Source organism: Microtus ochrogaster, chromosome 10 (assembly GCF_000317375.1).
Source record: "Microtus ochrogaster isolate Prairie Vole_2 chromosome 10, MicOch1.0, whole genome shotgun sequence".
Lineage (NCBI taxonomy): Eukaryota > Metazoa > Chordata > Mammalia > Rodentia > Cricetidae > Microtus > Microtus ochrogaster.
In genome coordinates this window covers 76461588-76478740 of record NC_022016.1, presented here as the reverse complement: position 1 = coordinate 76478740, position 17153 = coordinate 76461588, and the positions used below count along the sequence as shown (strand labels likewise).

The window sequence follows — 17153 nt, the reverse complement described above, 5'->3', positions numbered from 1 at the left end:
ACCCTTGGAGTCTGCAGACCAAAATGTGTATATCCCTGATCTAGTAAATCCACCTCCAGGCACTATGCGTAAGAAAAGAACCACAGTGTCCATAATAGCATTGTCCTAGTGTAAATCTGGAGCTGTATAAATGTCTGTTCACAGTGAAATTGATAAGTTGTGAAGAGCCATGCAGAAGCACAACTATAAAAACAAAAACCGTCAACAACTGTACTACCTGCAACATAAGTGAATTTCAAACATTTTGTGTGAGAGCAGATTAAAAGATACAGAGTCCATTTGTATAAAACTCAAAACGGATAGGACTTCATAATATTCAAGAACAGTGTTTACCTCACTGCGTGTAAGGGCGATTTGCTTGCAACATCTGTCATCCACATTGTCTGGCTACAACATCTGTCACCCCAGGGAAGCTCCAGTCAATTGGCCAGTCTGCTCCCCTCCTCCCTCACAGCACTCTGCATCCCTCCCAAAGGCAAGCCCTCCATGATCTTGTCTGTAGAGGAGGACTGTCCTTTGGTCAAGAGTAACTGCACTCCCCTGCTACAACCTCCAAATAAATTCTCAACACTAACGCTTGCCTTTGGGAGGGAGGGCTGTGTAAGAGATTAGGAAAAGTTACACAGGGGAGTTGACCTTGTACACAGCCTTTGTGTATGTTACATTTCAAAATAATGTTTTTCAAAGTGATTGTGTGTAAAGTGCAGATGTCCAATTGACAATAGCTTTTCGCTGTGATTTTCTTCTCAGTGGCCAGACCTCAGTGTCCTCCTCTTTGTGGTCTGTAGTGCCTGTGATTTCCACGGTGACTAAAATGGTCTGTGTTTGTACCCTCCATACCCACTAGCTTTCCAGAGTGTTTTTTCTGGTCTCGAGACCAAACCCAGGGCCTTATTGGTGCTAAGCTTTGCCTTCCCGAAGAGCTGAACTTGACTTCACTCATCTCTAAATTTTGCTGAATTTTAAATAAGTTCAATTTAAATGGTCACACAGGACTGTTGGCTACAGCATTGAACAGTGTATATCTAGGGCATTCTCAAGGGAAGTTAAGATTGTTTTTGAACAGATCATATGGAGAGGCCAGAGTGTCAGGTGCAGCATCCTTCTGTACTGAAGGACACTCAGGTAGTGTCTCATCCTGATTGCAGCAGGAGACTCCAGTTCTAGTTACAGGTTCTGAAGCCTTCCGGAAGTGCCGTGGATCCAAAGGAGTGCCCTTTCCCATTTTAGATTAGCAAAGGTTCTTTTGGGGAGAGCTCTCTCGAGTTCAGCTTAGGGACAAAGGTCACTGAGGGGGAACAGGTGACAGCGGCTGTGTGCACTGCTGCGTTCTGTCTAAAGAGTACTTACTGGCCCTGGGATGCAGGGAGAGGAAGGAGGCATGGATGCAGGGATGGAGGAAAGATTAAGAGCCGGGCAGTTTTCGCAGAGCAGGAGGGCGCTAGAGGGATTTGGGTGGGTTTTGTTTAGAAAATGATGCGGAACTGGACTGGAAAAATGGTTCGAGAAAGAGAGACTGCGTGCTGGTTTTTTGGTGCATGGAAGAAATGTTGAGACTGAGCACATACAGGGTTCTCCCTGCTGGGGCAGAGTGGTGACAGTTGAAGAGGTTAGCTGAGCCAAACTTGAACAGTCTCGAAGAGCATTAAGAAGTAATGTTGACTTGATTAGTTTATGGAAAGCCAAGGAATATTTTAAAAAGATGTGTCTCCTAAAGTTTGCACTTTAGAAACTGCTTCTCTGGCAATAGCAAAGACTGGTCTAGTTGGTGTCCAGACTGAAGACAGACTGCATCAGTGAGCAAGAAATCGGTGAAAACTGCCATTGTATCAGCAGCTGTGAAGATGGTGAACTTAGGATACACAGTGTAGAGTGTCTTGCCTAGCAGGTGCGAAGCCCTAGTTTCAGTCCCCAGTACTGAAGGAGAACAAAAGCAAAGGTAAAAGTTCCAAATGAGCATAGACAGTTACAGGATGAGGGCCTTTGTGAGCCCTCCTGAGGCCTGTCTTGAATGATTAGATGATGGACAAACTTAGGTTGAGAAACCCAAAAGAAAGAAGAAACAGGCATTTGGAAGTGGGTATTGCAGCTCAGTTGAGTTATAATTTACACACTGAGCCTGGGGATGTAGCTTAATTGGTAGAGTGCTTATCGAGCTGTGGACTGGATCCCAAACACCAAATCAGCTGGGAATGATGATACATTCCATTAACCCAGTACTCAAGAGGATGGGCAGGAAGATCTGGAGTTCGGTCTCATCCTTGGCTACATAGAGTTAGATGCCAGCTTGGGCTATATGAGACCCAGTATTAAAAAATGAAAATTCACATCCTGTATAGTATATTGATTTAAAGTGTATGGTTAATGTTTTGGGTATATTCTTAGGATTGTTCAACTACCACAATGGTATGGTCAATTTTAGAATGTTTTCATCACTCCATGAAGAAATATAATGCCATCCAGGTGTAGTGGTGTGTACCTGCAGTGGAAAACTGAGACAAGAATTTCTTGAGCCCAGGAGTTGAGGCCTTCTGGGCAGAATAGCAACACCTCGTCTCCAAAACAACCCTTCCCCCACTCCTGCTTCCTAGCATTCAGTCCCTATTCGCCGTACCCTCAGGGAACTACTGAAGTACTTTCCATCTCTGTGTGTTTGTCCATTGTGCCTATTTCCTTAGTGACAAATGTCTTTGATACTGTTTCCAAGGTTTGTCCAGGTAGAGCTCACTACTGGGTTTTATCTGCTCTTCTGGAGCAGAAAGGTCTTAAAAGCAAGGACCATTGTTTCATGTGCTCCATCTAGCACACACTCCTCTGCCGGGTTATTCAGTGCTGCTGTGTTTGATTTATTAGAAATTCACGAGGTTAGCCTAGTGAAGTTAACCAGAATGAACTGCTCTAGTGCGTGATGGTGGTGACCGTGTTCATCGTGCTGGACTAAGAGGTGCCATGCCAATGGCATCCGGTCTTGGTCCTGCTGTGAGCTTCTGTTGGATCTGGACTAAGTCTGCAGACATTTCCGTATTTGAGAACAGGGACAAAATTTCTTACCTACTCTGAAATAAGTAAGCTAAGTAAGGTGTGTAGAACTTAGATGAAGGTGAGGTTTAGCTATATAGTATCTGGGAAGAAATGAATAAGTATTTGGCTGTACTAATATTTTTGAGATAATAGTCACCCTACTTTTTTCATGTGATGAGGTTGTTATTGGTCCCCCCCCTCCATTCTTTTGAGCCTTCATTTCGAGGTATCTAAGAATGGACTGTGTGAGAGTTAATGTGGTGTGATGTGTTCTCTGGCCCCTCTGGGCTATACAAGATATTGAGTCCTTGAGACCATTGCCCAGTAGACTTTGATTTTGTATAGCTCCCCCTCCCCCTTTAATTCCGGTTGTCTGATTAGGATGCGTATAGTTGTATATAAAAAAATGTTAAAAGTTCTTGAAACAGCCAACCAGTGTAGCTCCCTGCCCTCTCACTGCCTTCTGAAAGTCGTGTTTTCCGTTAGAAAGCATACACTTGAGTGCCATTTGTCAGAATAAATGAAATTGTCCTGGTTCCCAGAAGCTCACAGCAGTTTAGTGGGAGGAGGCAGACACAGGAGCGCACAGTAACTCAGTGTGAAAGCTGCAGCGTCCACCAAAGCACAGTGGCTGTGGGAGCATCTGGCCACTGGGCAGTGTTTTGGAGCAAATGTCAGCTGGTGTTTCTGCACTAACAAGTGCAATACAGCAGCAGCCTGGTGAAGAGCACCTGCCGTCTTTGCACGGCACAACAACCTGGGGCGGTGTAGGTTTCTGACTCCCATTTTAGAGAGCAATTTAAAGCTCAGAAAGGCACAGTGGCTCGCTGTTAAACAGATTCCAGATTCAGCGTCTGTGCTTTTCCCCTCCCACTGCATCCATGTCCCTTCTGCAAGGCATGGAAAGTCTCCATGCAGGGTACTACTAAGGTATCCCGCCAGCCCTTCTCCGTTACTTCTTCCTCCTTAAGCAAAACAAGGTTCTCGGATTTCTCTGCTCGTCTAGCCTGCTTCCAGTGTCCTCGTTGCTTTGGGTATTCCAGGGCTGTAGCAGGAGTGAATATTGCTGATGTCATTGTTTGCCTTATTGGGATTTTGCTCTTTGTTTCACAGGGAGCTGTGATTGGTATAGACGATGAGGACGACAGCACCTTCACAATAACTGTTGATCAGAAAACCTTCCACTTCCAGGGTGAGCTGAAAGGGGAGATTCTTTCTCTTCATGGTCTCGCCTGCTTCTTCTCTTCTCTCGTGGGTTGTTTGCTGAATGCCTTAAATGCTTTTGCAACTGATCCTGCATGAACGAGTGCACAGGAACCTTCTGGATGAAGTGGTACTGCAGGTTAGGCAGGGATTTGTATCTGCAGTGGATGCACATTAATTTGAAGCGACTGTGGATCTGGCCGCAATTGGAGATTAAAAATTTAAAGGATAAAAATCAGTGAGAAGCAAGAGTAATGGGCTGCTGCTGCTGCTGGCTTGTGCTTACAGAAGGTTGCTGATCTTCTTTCTCGAGGAGTGTGCTTCTGCTTCTGCATGAAGAGTCTAAAGACTGAATGTGAAGGCTGCAGTGTTTGTCCTTGTGAAGCTCAAAATGTAAATTCAATTGAAGCTAGAGGCAGCCTTTGCCTGAAAGGTTTTACTCTGCTTCAAGAACTCCACGTTTGCATATTTCCATCTGCATTTCTGTGTCTTGTCTGCCAGCCATCATTCCTCTGCTATTATCCTTTCTGTAGTTAATAACTCCAATCCCATCTGCCACTGCTATGTTTCGGCATTGCATGCTATGGCTCACCGGTAGAAAGGGTAAGGTACTGTGTAATCATTCCCATTTCATCTTGCTTTGGAAGCACTCCATCAGCTAAGCTGATCTTAGCGATCTGGCCCTATGACCCTGTTGTCTGTTAGGAGTACCTGTTAATTTGGTGCTTTTTTTTTTTTTTTATTGTTTTGTCTATCCAGAACAATCTCTGTTTTAGGTTTAAAGCAACCCAGGAAACTTAGAAATGAGACTGTTTGGAGATGTTAGTACTTTGTCTGAACCTGTAGGTGATAATCACTGTTGCCAGGTACATCAAGGCAAATGAATACTAAGTACAGTTACAGCTTAGAAATGTTTGGTTATGAGGTCTGCTGGTGACCGTAAGTGCCAGGCAAAGTGTTTAGGCTACTGCTGTCCCACACTAGGACAGCATGCTGCAGTTGTTTCCTTCATTGTCTTGTTTAAGAAATTGACTCATAGAAGTGGAAAATGCTGCCTATGCATAGTAAAGACAGGCCAGTGTGCGCCAGTGACATTTCTAATATGTCGTCATGCTTATCCTTAAAATACTAACTGTGCTTTAGAATATTATTTGTTTAGAACTGCTTAAATAATAGTGCTCCCCTGGAAATTTCCACTCTGTTTAACTTCATGAAACCTTTTCATCACCAAGCAGCCCTGATTCTCAGGTTACATATGCAATGCTGTTTATAAGCCAAAGTAGCTAACTGTGCCTCTTTACTCTAATGGAGTTGAGTACTTCACTGCAGTTCTAGGAGCTGCTGGCTGCAGGGGCTGCAGGGGCTGCAGCACAGATTCTGCAGCTCCTGAGGAGGCCCCTCCGGGCCAGAGCACCTTTGTTTGCCTGGTGGAAAGAGCCTTGGATCTCTGAGCAAAGGCGCCTCTGCCTTACCTTTAATTATTTATGTTGAACTGATCTCCTTAGCATTTTTGTATTTATGTGGCTTGCTGATAAAACAAGACATTGTTTAAATGATAAAGATAAATAAGAATTTAAAAAAATGAACCCTGAGTTTCCAGCCTGCCAGATTGTTTGTTTTCTACTGTAGCATTTATGGAGTGTTAAGCAGTGTGAGCTTGTGAAAAGAGACTGTGCATTGGTTTAGGTGATTAGGAAAATTACTTCACACTTAGTGAAGATCTACAGATTTGATAGAAAACCTCTCAGTGTCTGATAGAGCTTAAATTTTATGGTATTCTTCTTGACCTTAAATTGCTGATGAGAATTGAAAGCAAATTCAGGTTGATACATTATCATAACATGTTGAGTGTTGTCTTTTTCCTGTGTCAAGCTAGAACTCTGGGTCTACAGAGTGAGTTTCAGGCTGCCCGGGTTACAGAGTGAGACCCTGTTGCCAAAAAAGAAATAAAAAAGAATCTTATTGTCATGAAAGACTGTTAGGACATTTTGATCAGAGAGTGACATGATGAAATTCATAATTTACAGGGTTGCTCCAGCCACTGTGTTGAGAATAAGGTGCAGAGGAGCACAGACCCAGGAAGCCATTTAGGAGGCTGTTGTAGACAAGAAGAGAGAAAGTGATGGTTTCCGTACTGTACCAGTGGGGATAGGGAGGTCAAATTGTGTGTGTGCTTAATCAACTTTAGTGGAGTATAATTAACATGTAATAAATTTATGCATGAGGGGCTGATGAGATGATGGCTCAGTGGCAGCTCTTGCTGCAAAAGCTTGATGATTTTGATCCCTGGGGCCCAGTTAAAGGTGGGAAGAGAGGACCAACTCCATAAAACTGTTCTCTGGTCTCCTCACACATGCTGTGGCATGCCTGAACTCCCTCCATCGTATGTGCATTCAGATTCATATGTACGCTGAAACATACAATAACAACAACAGCAAATGACAACTTTTAAAAAGACCTTCAGATAAAAACATTTTAAAATCTATGTCTCAGGTCGGGCAGTGATGGCGTACGCCTATAATTCCAGTACTCGGGAGGTAGAGGCAGGGGGATCTCTGAGTTTGAGTCCAGCCTGGTGTAGCGAATTCCAGGACAGGCTCCAAAAAGCTACAGAGAAACCCTGTCTTGAAAAACCAAAATAATAATAATAATAATAATAACAATAATAAATAAAAATATGTCTCATGTAATTCAGTAGGCTTTGGTCAGCTTATTTGTAGATAGCTGCCTCCACGATGTGGAACATTTTTATCACTCCAAGAGATTTCTTCCCTTTCAAAGCCCCCCCCCCCGCCCCCGCCTCAGCCCTGGGCCAGGCAACCACTGGTCTGCTTTCTGTCAGTAGAGGTATGCATACCCATTGGGGAGCTTCACAGAAATGTGATCGTGTCATGTGGATTTTCTTCTGCCTTACTTTATTAGCTCAGAACAGTGTTTTCAAGTTGTTGTATAACTTAGTTACTTTTATGTTGCTAAGTTCTAGTTCATGTTTTATTTTATTTTTCAAAACAGGGTTTCTCTGTATAACAGCCCTGGTGGTCCTAGAACTTGTTCTGCGGATCAGGCTGGCCTCAGACTCGCAGAGACTGGCCTGCCTCTGCCTTTTAGTGTTGGGATTAAAGGTGTGTACCACCATTGACTGGACAATGATATTTTATTTTGAAGGTTGAATTGTAGATTATGGAAAGACAGGTTCAGGTTGACACTGAGAATTTTAATTGAGGTAAAAAGAACAGAGTTGCCAACTGAAGAGGATGATTCCAAGAACTAGTTTGGAAGAAAGGAGAATTCGTTGAAGATGTTGAATGTGTAGTTTGGATATGGAATTCGGGAAATTTTCTGGTAGAAAAATAAATCTGGGTACTCATTGGCACAGACAGTGTTTATGGCCATGGGAATTTGGGAATAGGAGTAGAAAGAAAAAGTCTGAGCACCACGGTGTAGGCACTTGAAGATATGAAGCCTGGAGAAGGCGCTTTCTCGGAGGGAGAGAGGTCAGCAACTGTGCCAGACGCTGCTGATGAACAAGGGAAGTGGGCAGTAGGGAGTGATATCATAATGGAGTTTATCAGGAGGGGTTCTTGAAAACCTTGAGGAGAGCCACCATAAACCAGGACAGAGTGCTTTCAGGTTCGGCTGAGCTGATAGCAGGAACAGAAGGCATTTTGAGCCATGAGAGTCTTGGGGAGATTTTAATTAAGGAAAAAAGGAACAGTAATAGTGTTTCTGTGTTGACAACAGTGATTTCCATGGAGAGGAAGAGCTGATGATGCCAGAGAGAAAAGGGCCGGGGTGCAGGAGTGGGGAGGTGTTGGCTCAGTGTTCTGGACAAGGCAAGCGTTTATGGGACCCACAGTGGAATAGCTGTGGCTGGTGATGGGGTCCTGAACAGATCACAGCAGTGGTCATGGGGAAAGTGGAGAGAGACAGATTTGACATTTGTAGTGGGTAAATCAACAGGAGCTAGTGACTGGCTAGAAATGAGGGAGGAGAATTTAGTAGTAATGTTCTTGGCTTGGTTTTTCAATTGAACTTTGTCACATCTGAAACAGTCTTGAGGAATTTAGTTTGGAGACACAGAGATGATGGGAACTGAGTCTGAGCTCACATGCAAATGAAGCTAGCTATTAGCATATTGCTGTTAAGTAGAACTAGAGGTTGAAAGTTTAAATGACCAATTTGGATTAAAGTTAAACAAAGACTAGCAATTTGGGGTCTGCATGTCTGATGACCAGAGTTCAATTCCTGGAACCTACATGATGGGAGAAGAGAACAGACTGCCCAAAATTGCCTTCTGACTTCTGCATGTGTGCAGTGGCACACATAGGCACATATACACACACACACCATATACATACAACATGAAATAAAATGTAGCAATAATAATCCAGACTAGCAATGTAGAGGGGAAGCTGCTGTACCTGGTCCAGACAGTTAAGATGTTTGGTAAGGCTTGCTGAATGTTGACAGGTTCTCTACTTCTTTTCAAGAGAGGTCAGTTTTTCTTAATGGGAAATGAGTGTGTAATAGTTCCAGATTTTTAAATGTTTTAAAAAATGTCAAACTGCACCTTTGTGAGCTAAATAAAGCCTTTGGATTTTAAATCTATAGTTAAGAACATTGGCAGAAATATCTACTGTCTGTCTAGGAGATCACAGCAAGCAAAGAGGATGGAATGCCAGTAGACTGGGAAGAGCAATAAAAGAAGTTAGAATGGAGGCATGTGCATGCACATGTGTATGTGTACGTGTACGTGTGTGTGTGTGTGTGTGTGTGTGTGTGCATGCATGCATGCTTGGGCATGTGCAAATGCCTGTGCTTACGTGTGGAAGCCAGGTCTACATCAGGTGTCTTCCTCTATCACTCTCTGCCTTATTTTTTGAGCCAAGGTCTCTCACTTGCTGCTTACCAATGGGCTATTCTGGTGGCCAGGTCAGCAAGCCCTGGGGAACTGCCTATCTCAGCTTCTAGAGTGCTGGGTTCTGGGAACACATGACTTTTCAGGTGAGGGTTGTGGATCTGAACTCAGGTCTTTGTGCTTGTGTGGCAGGTGCTTACCTCATTGAGGCATCTTCCCAGCCCAGAACCTAATCATCTGAAAGTACTGTTTTTATAGATCAAAAGTTGTAACTTTTTTTTTTTTTGGTCTTCATCTTGAGACAAGGTCTTATGCAACCTAGCCTGGCTTCAAAATGAGACTGAGAGGCCGGGCGGTGGTGGCGCACGCCTGTAATCCCAGCACTCGGGAGGCAGAGGCAGGTGGATCTCTGTGAGTTCGAGACCAGCCTGTTCTACAAGAGCTAGTTCCAGGACAGGCTCCAAAACCACAGAGAAACCCTGTCTCGAAAAAACTAAAAAAAAAAAAAAAATGAGACTGAGAATGACCCTGAATGACTTATCTGTCTGCCTTAGCTTCCCAGGTACTGGGATTGCAAGGGTGAGCTACTATGTCTGGCTTATGAAGTTCTATCTTTGATGATTTAATGTCTGTAATGATTTATAGCATTATGGATATAGGGATAATAGCAAACAGTTATTGAGTGTTTATTTTATGTGAGATGTTATTTTGGGGTTCTACCTTTATTAAATCATGCAGCTCACTTTACAAAGTAAGTACTAGTGCCATCTTTATAGATAAGGAAGCTGGGACCACTCAGCTGATATAAAGCAAAATTGAAAACTGAGCATAGTACTTAGTACCTTATCTTTTGAGACAGGTTCTCATAAATTCTTGACTAGCCTAGAACTTGATCTATGGCCAGTGAGGATGATTCTTCTGCCTCTACATCCTGAGATCTGGGATTGCAGAGTGCATTACCTTGTCTGGTTTATGAGCTGCTAAGGATCAAACCAAGGCCTTCATGCATACCAGGCAAGCTCTCTTGAGAGGGATTGTTAAAGACATAAGTCACTTAGCTATCATGATCTATCATTTTATCAAGAAAGAATAAATGTAAAATAAGAGTACCTTCAAATAACAATGCAGTTGAATGCAAGGGTAAAATACCATGCCCTTAATGTCCCTGTGTTCCGTTACAGTGCTACAGTGGCAGCAACTATCGGGTTGCTACTAAGTAACTGATATGAACCAGACACTGTTCAGTGGACAGTGGACACCGCTGTATATAGTTGCTAAACCTGTAATCACAGATAGCTTTGTTTCTAGAGTTGGACAAACTGAGTTTTAGGACGTGCAAGTAGTAGAGCCAGGATTTGTTCTCAGATCCATCTAGGTCAGTGGTTCTAAAGTGTGTTTGTAGATAGAGCTTCAGCACTGTGTGGGAATGTGCCCTTATGAGCCAAAAGCTCTGGAATGGGTCCTCCACAGCACCTATAATACCTTTGAAAGCCTGAGCTCCAGAGTCTGGAATGGCAGTTACTCTAGGACCATCCTTGACGTATAGATGAGTGAGATGCAGAGCCAAGTGACTTAGCCTTGATCATAGATTGCCCTTAATATGATTAATCTAATTTGTATCAAAGGGTGTCTCGCCTTTGGCAAGCCTGGTGTATAAACATTTTTTTTCATTTTTAAATAAATGAAAAACCATAAAACTGGGCATAATGACAGGAAGGTCATAAGTTTGAAGTCAGTCTAGGTTACATAGTGAGGACCTATCTCAAAAAAGCAGGGCGGTGTGGGGGGATGTTTAAATGACAACATCTTCTAAACAGTACAAACTGTAAATAGTATAAGTTACATATTTTAGAGTAACACAAGTTTTCTAAGATAAAACACAGCACTTTAAAGCATCAAAAAGAAGCCTAGAGTAGAACTCCATAAGTCTCAGTGGAAGCAGCTCTCTGCAGTCGATATGATAACCAACATTTTCAGCTCGGCCCTCTTAAAGATGGATTAGTTATTAAAATGCAGGATTATTATGCAATGTGGTGGTTTAAAAAGTCATATTGTTCAAGTATATCAGTGCATCGATGCCTCTAGTACACGAATATTAGCCAGCTTATTACACACCTACACAGTCTGTTGTTTGGACTAGGCAGTAAGTCGTTCGACTAAAGCATCGTGATAGGTTTAGGTGACTCCTGCTTGGGGAGCAGGTACCTCAGCATTATCCCTGGTAAACATGGCACTGTCTTCTATTGACTTGAAATATTTCCTCTGTAGTTAAATGTTTCTGATTTCTATGTGATAACCTCTCCGAAACAAAAAGTGACACTTCATATAAGAGAAATAAATCAACTGTAATTAAATCTGTAATTAGCTGTTATAATTTCAGTGGTGCTCAGGATGTTTATGTAGGCTGGATTCATGTGTTGGGAGTTTGTTGTATAACTGTAGGAGGATTAGATCTCACTAATGTTCCTATGTTTTTCTTAATTTGCTTTCTGTTCGTGATCCTCCCTAAATATTTGCAACTATAATCTTCCCAAGTCTAATTATGGACTCTGGTATAGTGAGTAGTTAGATGTCTCCAATCCAGTATTACTTTTGTTAGCAATTTTATAATTTATCCCACCACTCATTTATCTTAATTGCTAATATAATATTTCAGTGTGACAAGCTGGCAGAGTAATATAAAGACATTGCTAATTATCACTCTGGTCCTACTGCCTGAAAGTGAGAACGATCAGGGTCACCTCCCTGACCCTCTGGTCCAGTGTATGTGTAAGAACAAGTCATCCTGTGACTGTTAGTAACTTCTATGTAGCGGTGACCAGACACCTGATGGAAATAACTCAAAGGGAGGAGTTCTTATTTCAGCTCATGGTTTCAAATGCATTAGTGCATCGTGCGGTGAAGGGCACGGCAGAGCAATGCATGAGCCAGAGTTTGTTTGGGCACTATCCTGAGTGAGGTAAGCCAGACCCAAAAAGAGGAACATGGGATGTACTCACTCATATTTGGTTTCTAGCCATAATTAAAGGACAGTGAGCTTATAATTCGCAATCCTAGAGAAGCTAAATAAAAAGGTGAATCCAAAGACAAACATATAGGCATCCCCCTGAATATTAACCTTCATCAGGCGATGAAAGGAGACAGAGACAGAGACCCAAATTGGAGCACCAGACAGAAATCTCAAGGTCCAAATCAGGAGCAGAATGAATGAGGGGGAGCACGAGCAAGGAACTCAGGACCGCGAGGGGTACACCCACACTCTGAGACAATGGGGACGTTCTTTCGGGAATTCACCAAGGCCAGCTGGCCTGAGTCTGAAAAAGCAGGGGATAAAACCGGACTTGCTGAACATAGCGGACAATGAGGACTACTGAGAACTCAAGAACAATGGCAATGGGTTTTTGATCCTACTGCACGTGCGGGCTTTGGGGGGGCCTGGGCAGTTTGGATGCTCAACTTACTAAACCTGGATGGAGGTGGGCGGTCCTTGGACTTCCCACAGGTCAGGGAACCCTGATGGCTCTTCAAGCTGATGAGGGAGAGGGACTTGATTGGGGGAGGGGGAGGGAAATGGGAGGCGGTGGTGGGGAGGAGGCAGAAATCCTCAATAAATAAATAAATTTAAAAAATAAAAAAAATAAAAAAGTCAGAGTTTGTTTGGGTTACTTTAGGAGCTTGGCAACTAAAGGACAACTGCATCAGGGAAAGCCCAACCCCGGCATGGGTGGTGACTCTGGGGAGCTGCATCTGGAGAGTTCCCAAGCAATTGTTATTGGGTATATAACCTTGGGAGGGACCTTGTGGTTCTTAGTAAGCAATCTTTTTAGTTTGGGGCACATCGCTTGGTGTGAAGAGTGAGTATAGATACATAATGAAAGGAACTTTTCTACTTTTTACAATGCTTAGGCACTTGTGGAGAATACTAGTGTTCAGTTTACTTCATCCACTCTTTTTGTTGTTGTTTCATTTGTTTTCCAAGACAGGGGTTCGCTGCGTAGCCCTGGCTGTCCTGGAACTTGCTCTGTAGACCAGACTAGTCTCAAGTCAGAGATCTGCCTGCCTCTGCTTACCCAGTGCTGGGATTAAGGGTGTGAGCCACCATTGCCCACTTCATCTACTTATTTTTAAAAATTGATTTGTTTTTGTGAAATCAACAAGTACCTGAGTATGTATGTAACACAAGGAATTAGGTTATCTTCTCAGTGTAAAGAGGGACGAACAGTGAAATTCGTAGATTTAGAAGCTCAATTTCAAATCCTCGTTCCAGCAGCAACTTCTTGGTTGCACACTTTCTCGTACTTTTCATATTATGGGTTAAATGAGTTAAAACTTTGGCAATTCTGACAATGCCTGGATTACACTGATCCTGCTTTAACTTTCAGATTGCTTGGTTCTGCCAGCATTTCCTCTCCGCCCTTTTATTAACATCCAGGGTGTGAACGTGCATTTTCATGACTGCGACCCTTCCTAATACACTCCACATGTAACATAAGTTTATCATATGAACTGAAATTATATTGTATGCTTGTCTTTTGTATGTGTGTGTCAGGCTCTCATGTATCCCAGGCTGGCCTGAAATGTGCTATCTAAGGATGGTTCTGAACTCAGAATTTCTTTCATGTCCTAGTGTGGATTGGAGTGTACACCACGATACCTGATTTGTGCAGTGCTGGGGATCAAACCCCATAGCTCTGTGCATGGTAGGCAAGCTCTCTGCCAGCTAGCTAGATCCTCAATCTACATCTTCTTAAAATCAAGTTAAGAGGACCTCAAGACAACTTACTGACATCTAGGAAGGGCTGAGATTTCAATGAATTATAAAAAGCTCTGTCTTGCTGGGCTGCTGGCTGCAGTGAGGCCATCTTCAGGTGACGCCGTGTTAGAGGTGTCAGGTGTTATATAAAAGGCCGTTGATCTGAGTGCATGCCATGGGTGGTGTAAGGCTGAGGGCAGGGATGTGATGAGTGGTTTTTGTTTTGCGTTTTGTCTTTGTAGAAGACGACTAGAGATTTTTTTCCTAGAGAAGGAGATTAGAATGCACAGTAGAAGTGAGCCTCTGGCGAGTAAAACAGGACTGGTGGGGAAGCAGCCACTGAGGGTCAGCTGAACGTTATGCTGGGCACGATAACCCTTGGCAGGACAGGACCACACTGTTGAGGAAGATGGTTTTATCCTTACCATATGGGCAAGACCTTGAGGCTCGTATGAATTTTTACTCATAGTCACAATAGCAGGGCCTAGATTTATATTCACAGCTCTCATTGTACAGTGTTGCTCACTCGCGCCGTACTCTCTGGGACTCCTGTCACGCTGACTTGCTTATCATACTGTAGCCTCTGTACCTGCTTTGCTGCTGTCGCCTCTTTCTAAACCAGTGCTTCATGGTAGCAGGTGGGTTTGTGTATGCACTCTGTGTGTATCCAAGCAGGGACTCATCACTGTGCTGGGCCCACTGAGGCAAGGTTAACTGGGACACTGGTCGGAAGAGATGGCAGTGAATCACATCACAGGTCACCAGCTGTTAGGGAGACTTAGGAGCTGGCCACAGAAAGCATGGGACTGTTCCCTGAATGGAGTTACTGATGAGGGGGTCAGGCATTGACCTTGTTCCTTCTTATTTCAGTCTGTTCATACTCCACAGTTCTCTTCTTACACCAGCAGAGGGAGCAGTTCAAAGTTTTTGAGGAAAAGAAGCCAACATGTCTGTCTTCTCTTAGTTACTTGTGTTATTCAGAAACCTGGTTTTTCTATGAGAACTCAGTGTGGAACATGAGGTGTTTGGCACTGGTTTAAGCATAGTGATTTGGCAAGAATAAATCCTGTGTTATGATGAGTGCTGAATTAATGACATTTTTTTCTTTGTCTAGGTTTTCTTTTATAGGGCAGGGCTGAAGCTTGTGATATGTACAAGGTTCTAATTACAGTCTTGGTCTGGAAGTGTAGTCTTTCTGAAGGAAAGGCAAAGATATTGTGTTAAAGCTTAGCACTAAATATAGCAGAGAGAGGAAGTGGCTTGCTGCTCTTTGCCCTGAGCAGAATTCCCTGGAGAAACTGGAGCCAGAGTGAAACCCTCTGAAGGAATTTTATACATGCTAATGCAGAATGCCTTCCCAGTACTCTGCTCCAAAGAAACACGTGCACATTTCTCCTTTTATATGTTGCTCTACCCGCAGTGTGTAAAGGATAATGTCTATTTTCTCTAAGCATTTTATTTAAAGAAGCAAACAGAAATTATTATGATTTTTTTCATAGGATTCTATTACTTTGTTAGGTCTCATCTATTTGATCTTGTTTACTTCAAAAGCAAACAAAAGAATTACTAGATAATTCTCTTTTCACATATTTTGCTTGCTTTGTTTTAGTCTATTTCCCGAATTTGACTTATTTATATTTATTTATTGGTGTGCCTCCCTCTGTAGCCTGGCTGACTGGGAACTCTGACTCAGCTTCCCAGGTGCTGGACTTACAGGCATGAGCTACCACACCCTGCTCTTTCCTGATCTTTCTTTATGATTTAAATAGGCTTTGATTTTCCTCTTTAGTTTCGTTTCATTTATTAATCCAAGTAAAGTGACCCTATAACGTTTTCCTTTCTTTCTAAAATTCTGTATTTCTCCTAGTGAGCTGACACTTTGCTTGAACTCTTAAATTTACCTTCTCCGTCCCACTCTCCCTTCTTGACTCCTGAATGAATTAAAGATATAGTATCATTTTTGTTTTTTCTCTAAGAGGGATTTTTTCTAATAACATGTGTTTGAGTACTTTTGTTCATAAATTCAGTAAAACTTTTATAATTTTCTGAAAGATAAGACCTGCTATATGGCTTTGGATCGCTTGGTACTTGTTATGTATTCCAAGCTGGCCTTGAATTCACAGACATCCTCCTCCTGCATCAGCCTCCAGAGGCTAGGATTGCAGGCATGTACCATTAGCTTAGCGCTTCTGGGGCTGGAGAGATGGCTCGGGAAGTAAAGTGCCTGCCACACAAGCATGAGGGCCTGAGTGTGAATTTCAAGAACCCATGCAAGGCTTTTCAAACCTTTGGAGCCCCCTCGTTTCTCATCTTGTATATTCTTTTGTCGTGTTTGTGTAAGGTCTTGCTCGGCTGGCCTCTTGTGACACACACTCCTGAGTGCCAAGACTGTGCCATGGACCAGCACCTCCATCTCCCCACCGAGCCAAGCTAAAGCCTGCTCCTGCTTTGCATCTGCACCCCCTTGTGCTCCTGTGTCACTTTGTCCACAGGGTGCTCCTTCTGGCTCCTAAGCCTGTCATGTGGGCTCAGGCCCTTATCATCTCCTTCACACTTTCTGCTGCTCCATTAGCCACCCACTCCCCTTCCCTAGTTTCTGCACAGCCAAAGCACCTTCCTGTTTAATGCCCGTGAGAACTCTCTAAAGCCGCAGCCTTCCTAAATGTTCCTACATCCCCATGTCTGAAAAAGGACTTTACAAAGTCTTGCTTTTTTAAAGTTATGGAATAGTGTCTTACTGACACTTTGACTCCTTCACAAAACCCTGAAGTTAATGCAGTGTGGAAAGCTGTAGAAGCTAAAAGTAGTAGTATATATATTTGCATAGCAATTTGTCAAGGATTTTCATTGAGTAGGAATAATTTGGCTGACAAGCATGTGATCGGTGAATGAATTGAAAAGAACTCATATGGTTTTCATTGTCCTTGACTGAATGAACACATAGTTGCCTGACACAATGCTAACTCTGTCTTGGAGATTCACAATATTGCTTCAGATAATCAAAACAGAAGTTGTGGAGGAGAGACACATTTGCAAATATTTGCATACATTTTGACAGTTTGGAGACTTCAGCTATAACTATTAATAAATCTTCAAAGGAGCCAATTGTGGAAAATTTAATAACATATCAAGCAAAGTGATTTCTTAGAAACCCTAACTTGCATATGCCTTTAATCCCAACACTCGGGAGGCACAGGCATATGGATCTCAGATTTCGAGACCAGCCTGATCTACAGAGTGAGTTCTAGGACAGCCAGAGCCACATAGTAAAACTTTGCCTCAAAAAATAAAAGAGAGAGAGAGAGAGAGGGAGGGAGG

General features: G+C 42.9%; 1 protein-coding gene across 10 annotated transcripts in view; it reads left to right on the top strand.

Moving 5' to 3' along the window:
• Positions 1-17153, top strand: part of Osbpl9 (oxysterol binding protein like 9) — a 138478-nt gene that overhangs the window by 42322 nt on the left and 79003 nt on the right. For 8 of the 10 annotated variants that reach the window (XM_005353569.3, XM_026781846.1, XM_005353568.1 and 5 more), the window contains exon 3: positions 4135-4213. In XM_005353569.3, coding sequence (XP_005353626.1) covers positions 4135-4213 — 79 coding nt within the window. Of the gene's footprint in view, positions 1-3867; positions 3952-4134; positions 4214-4391; positions 4516-17153 lie in introns of those variants that run through there. The other 2 variants (XM_026781847.1, XM_026781848.1) reach the window with 2 other exon arrangements.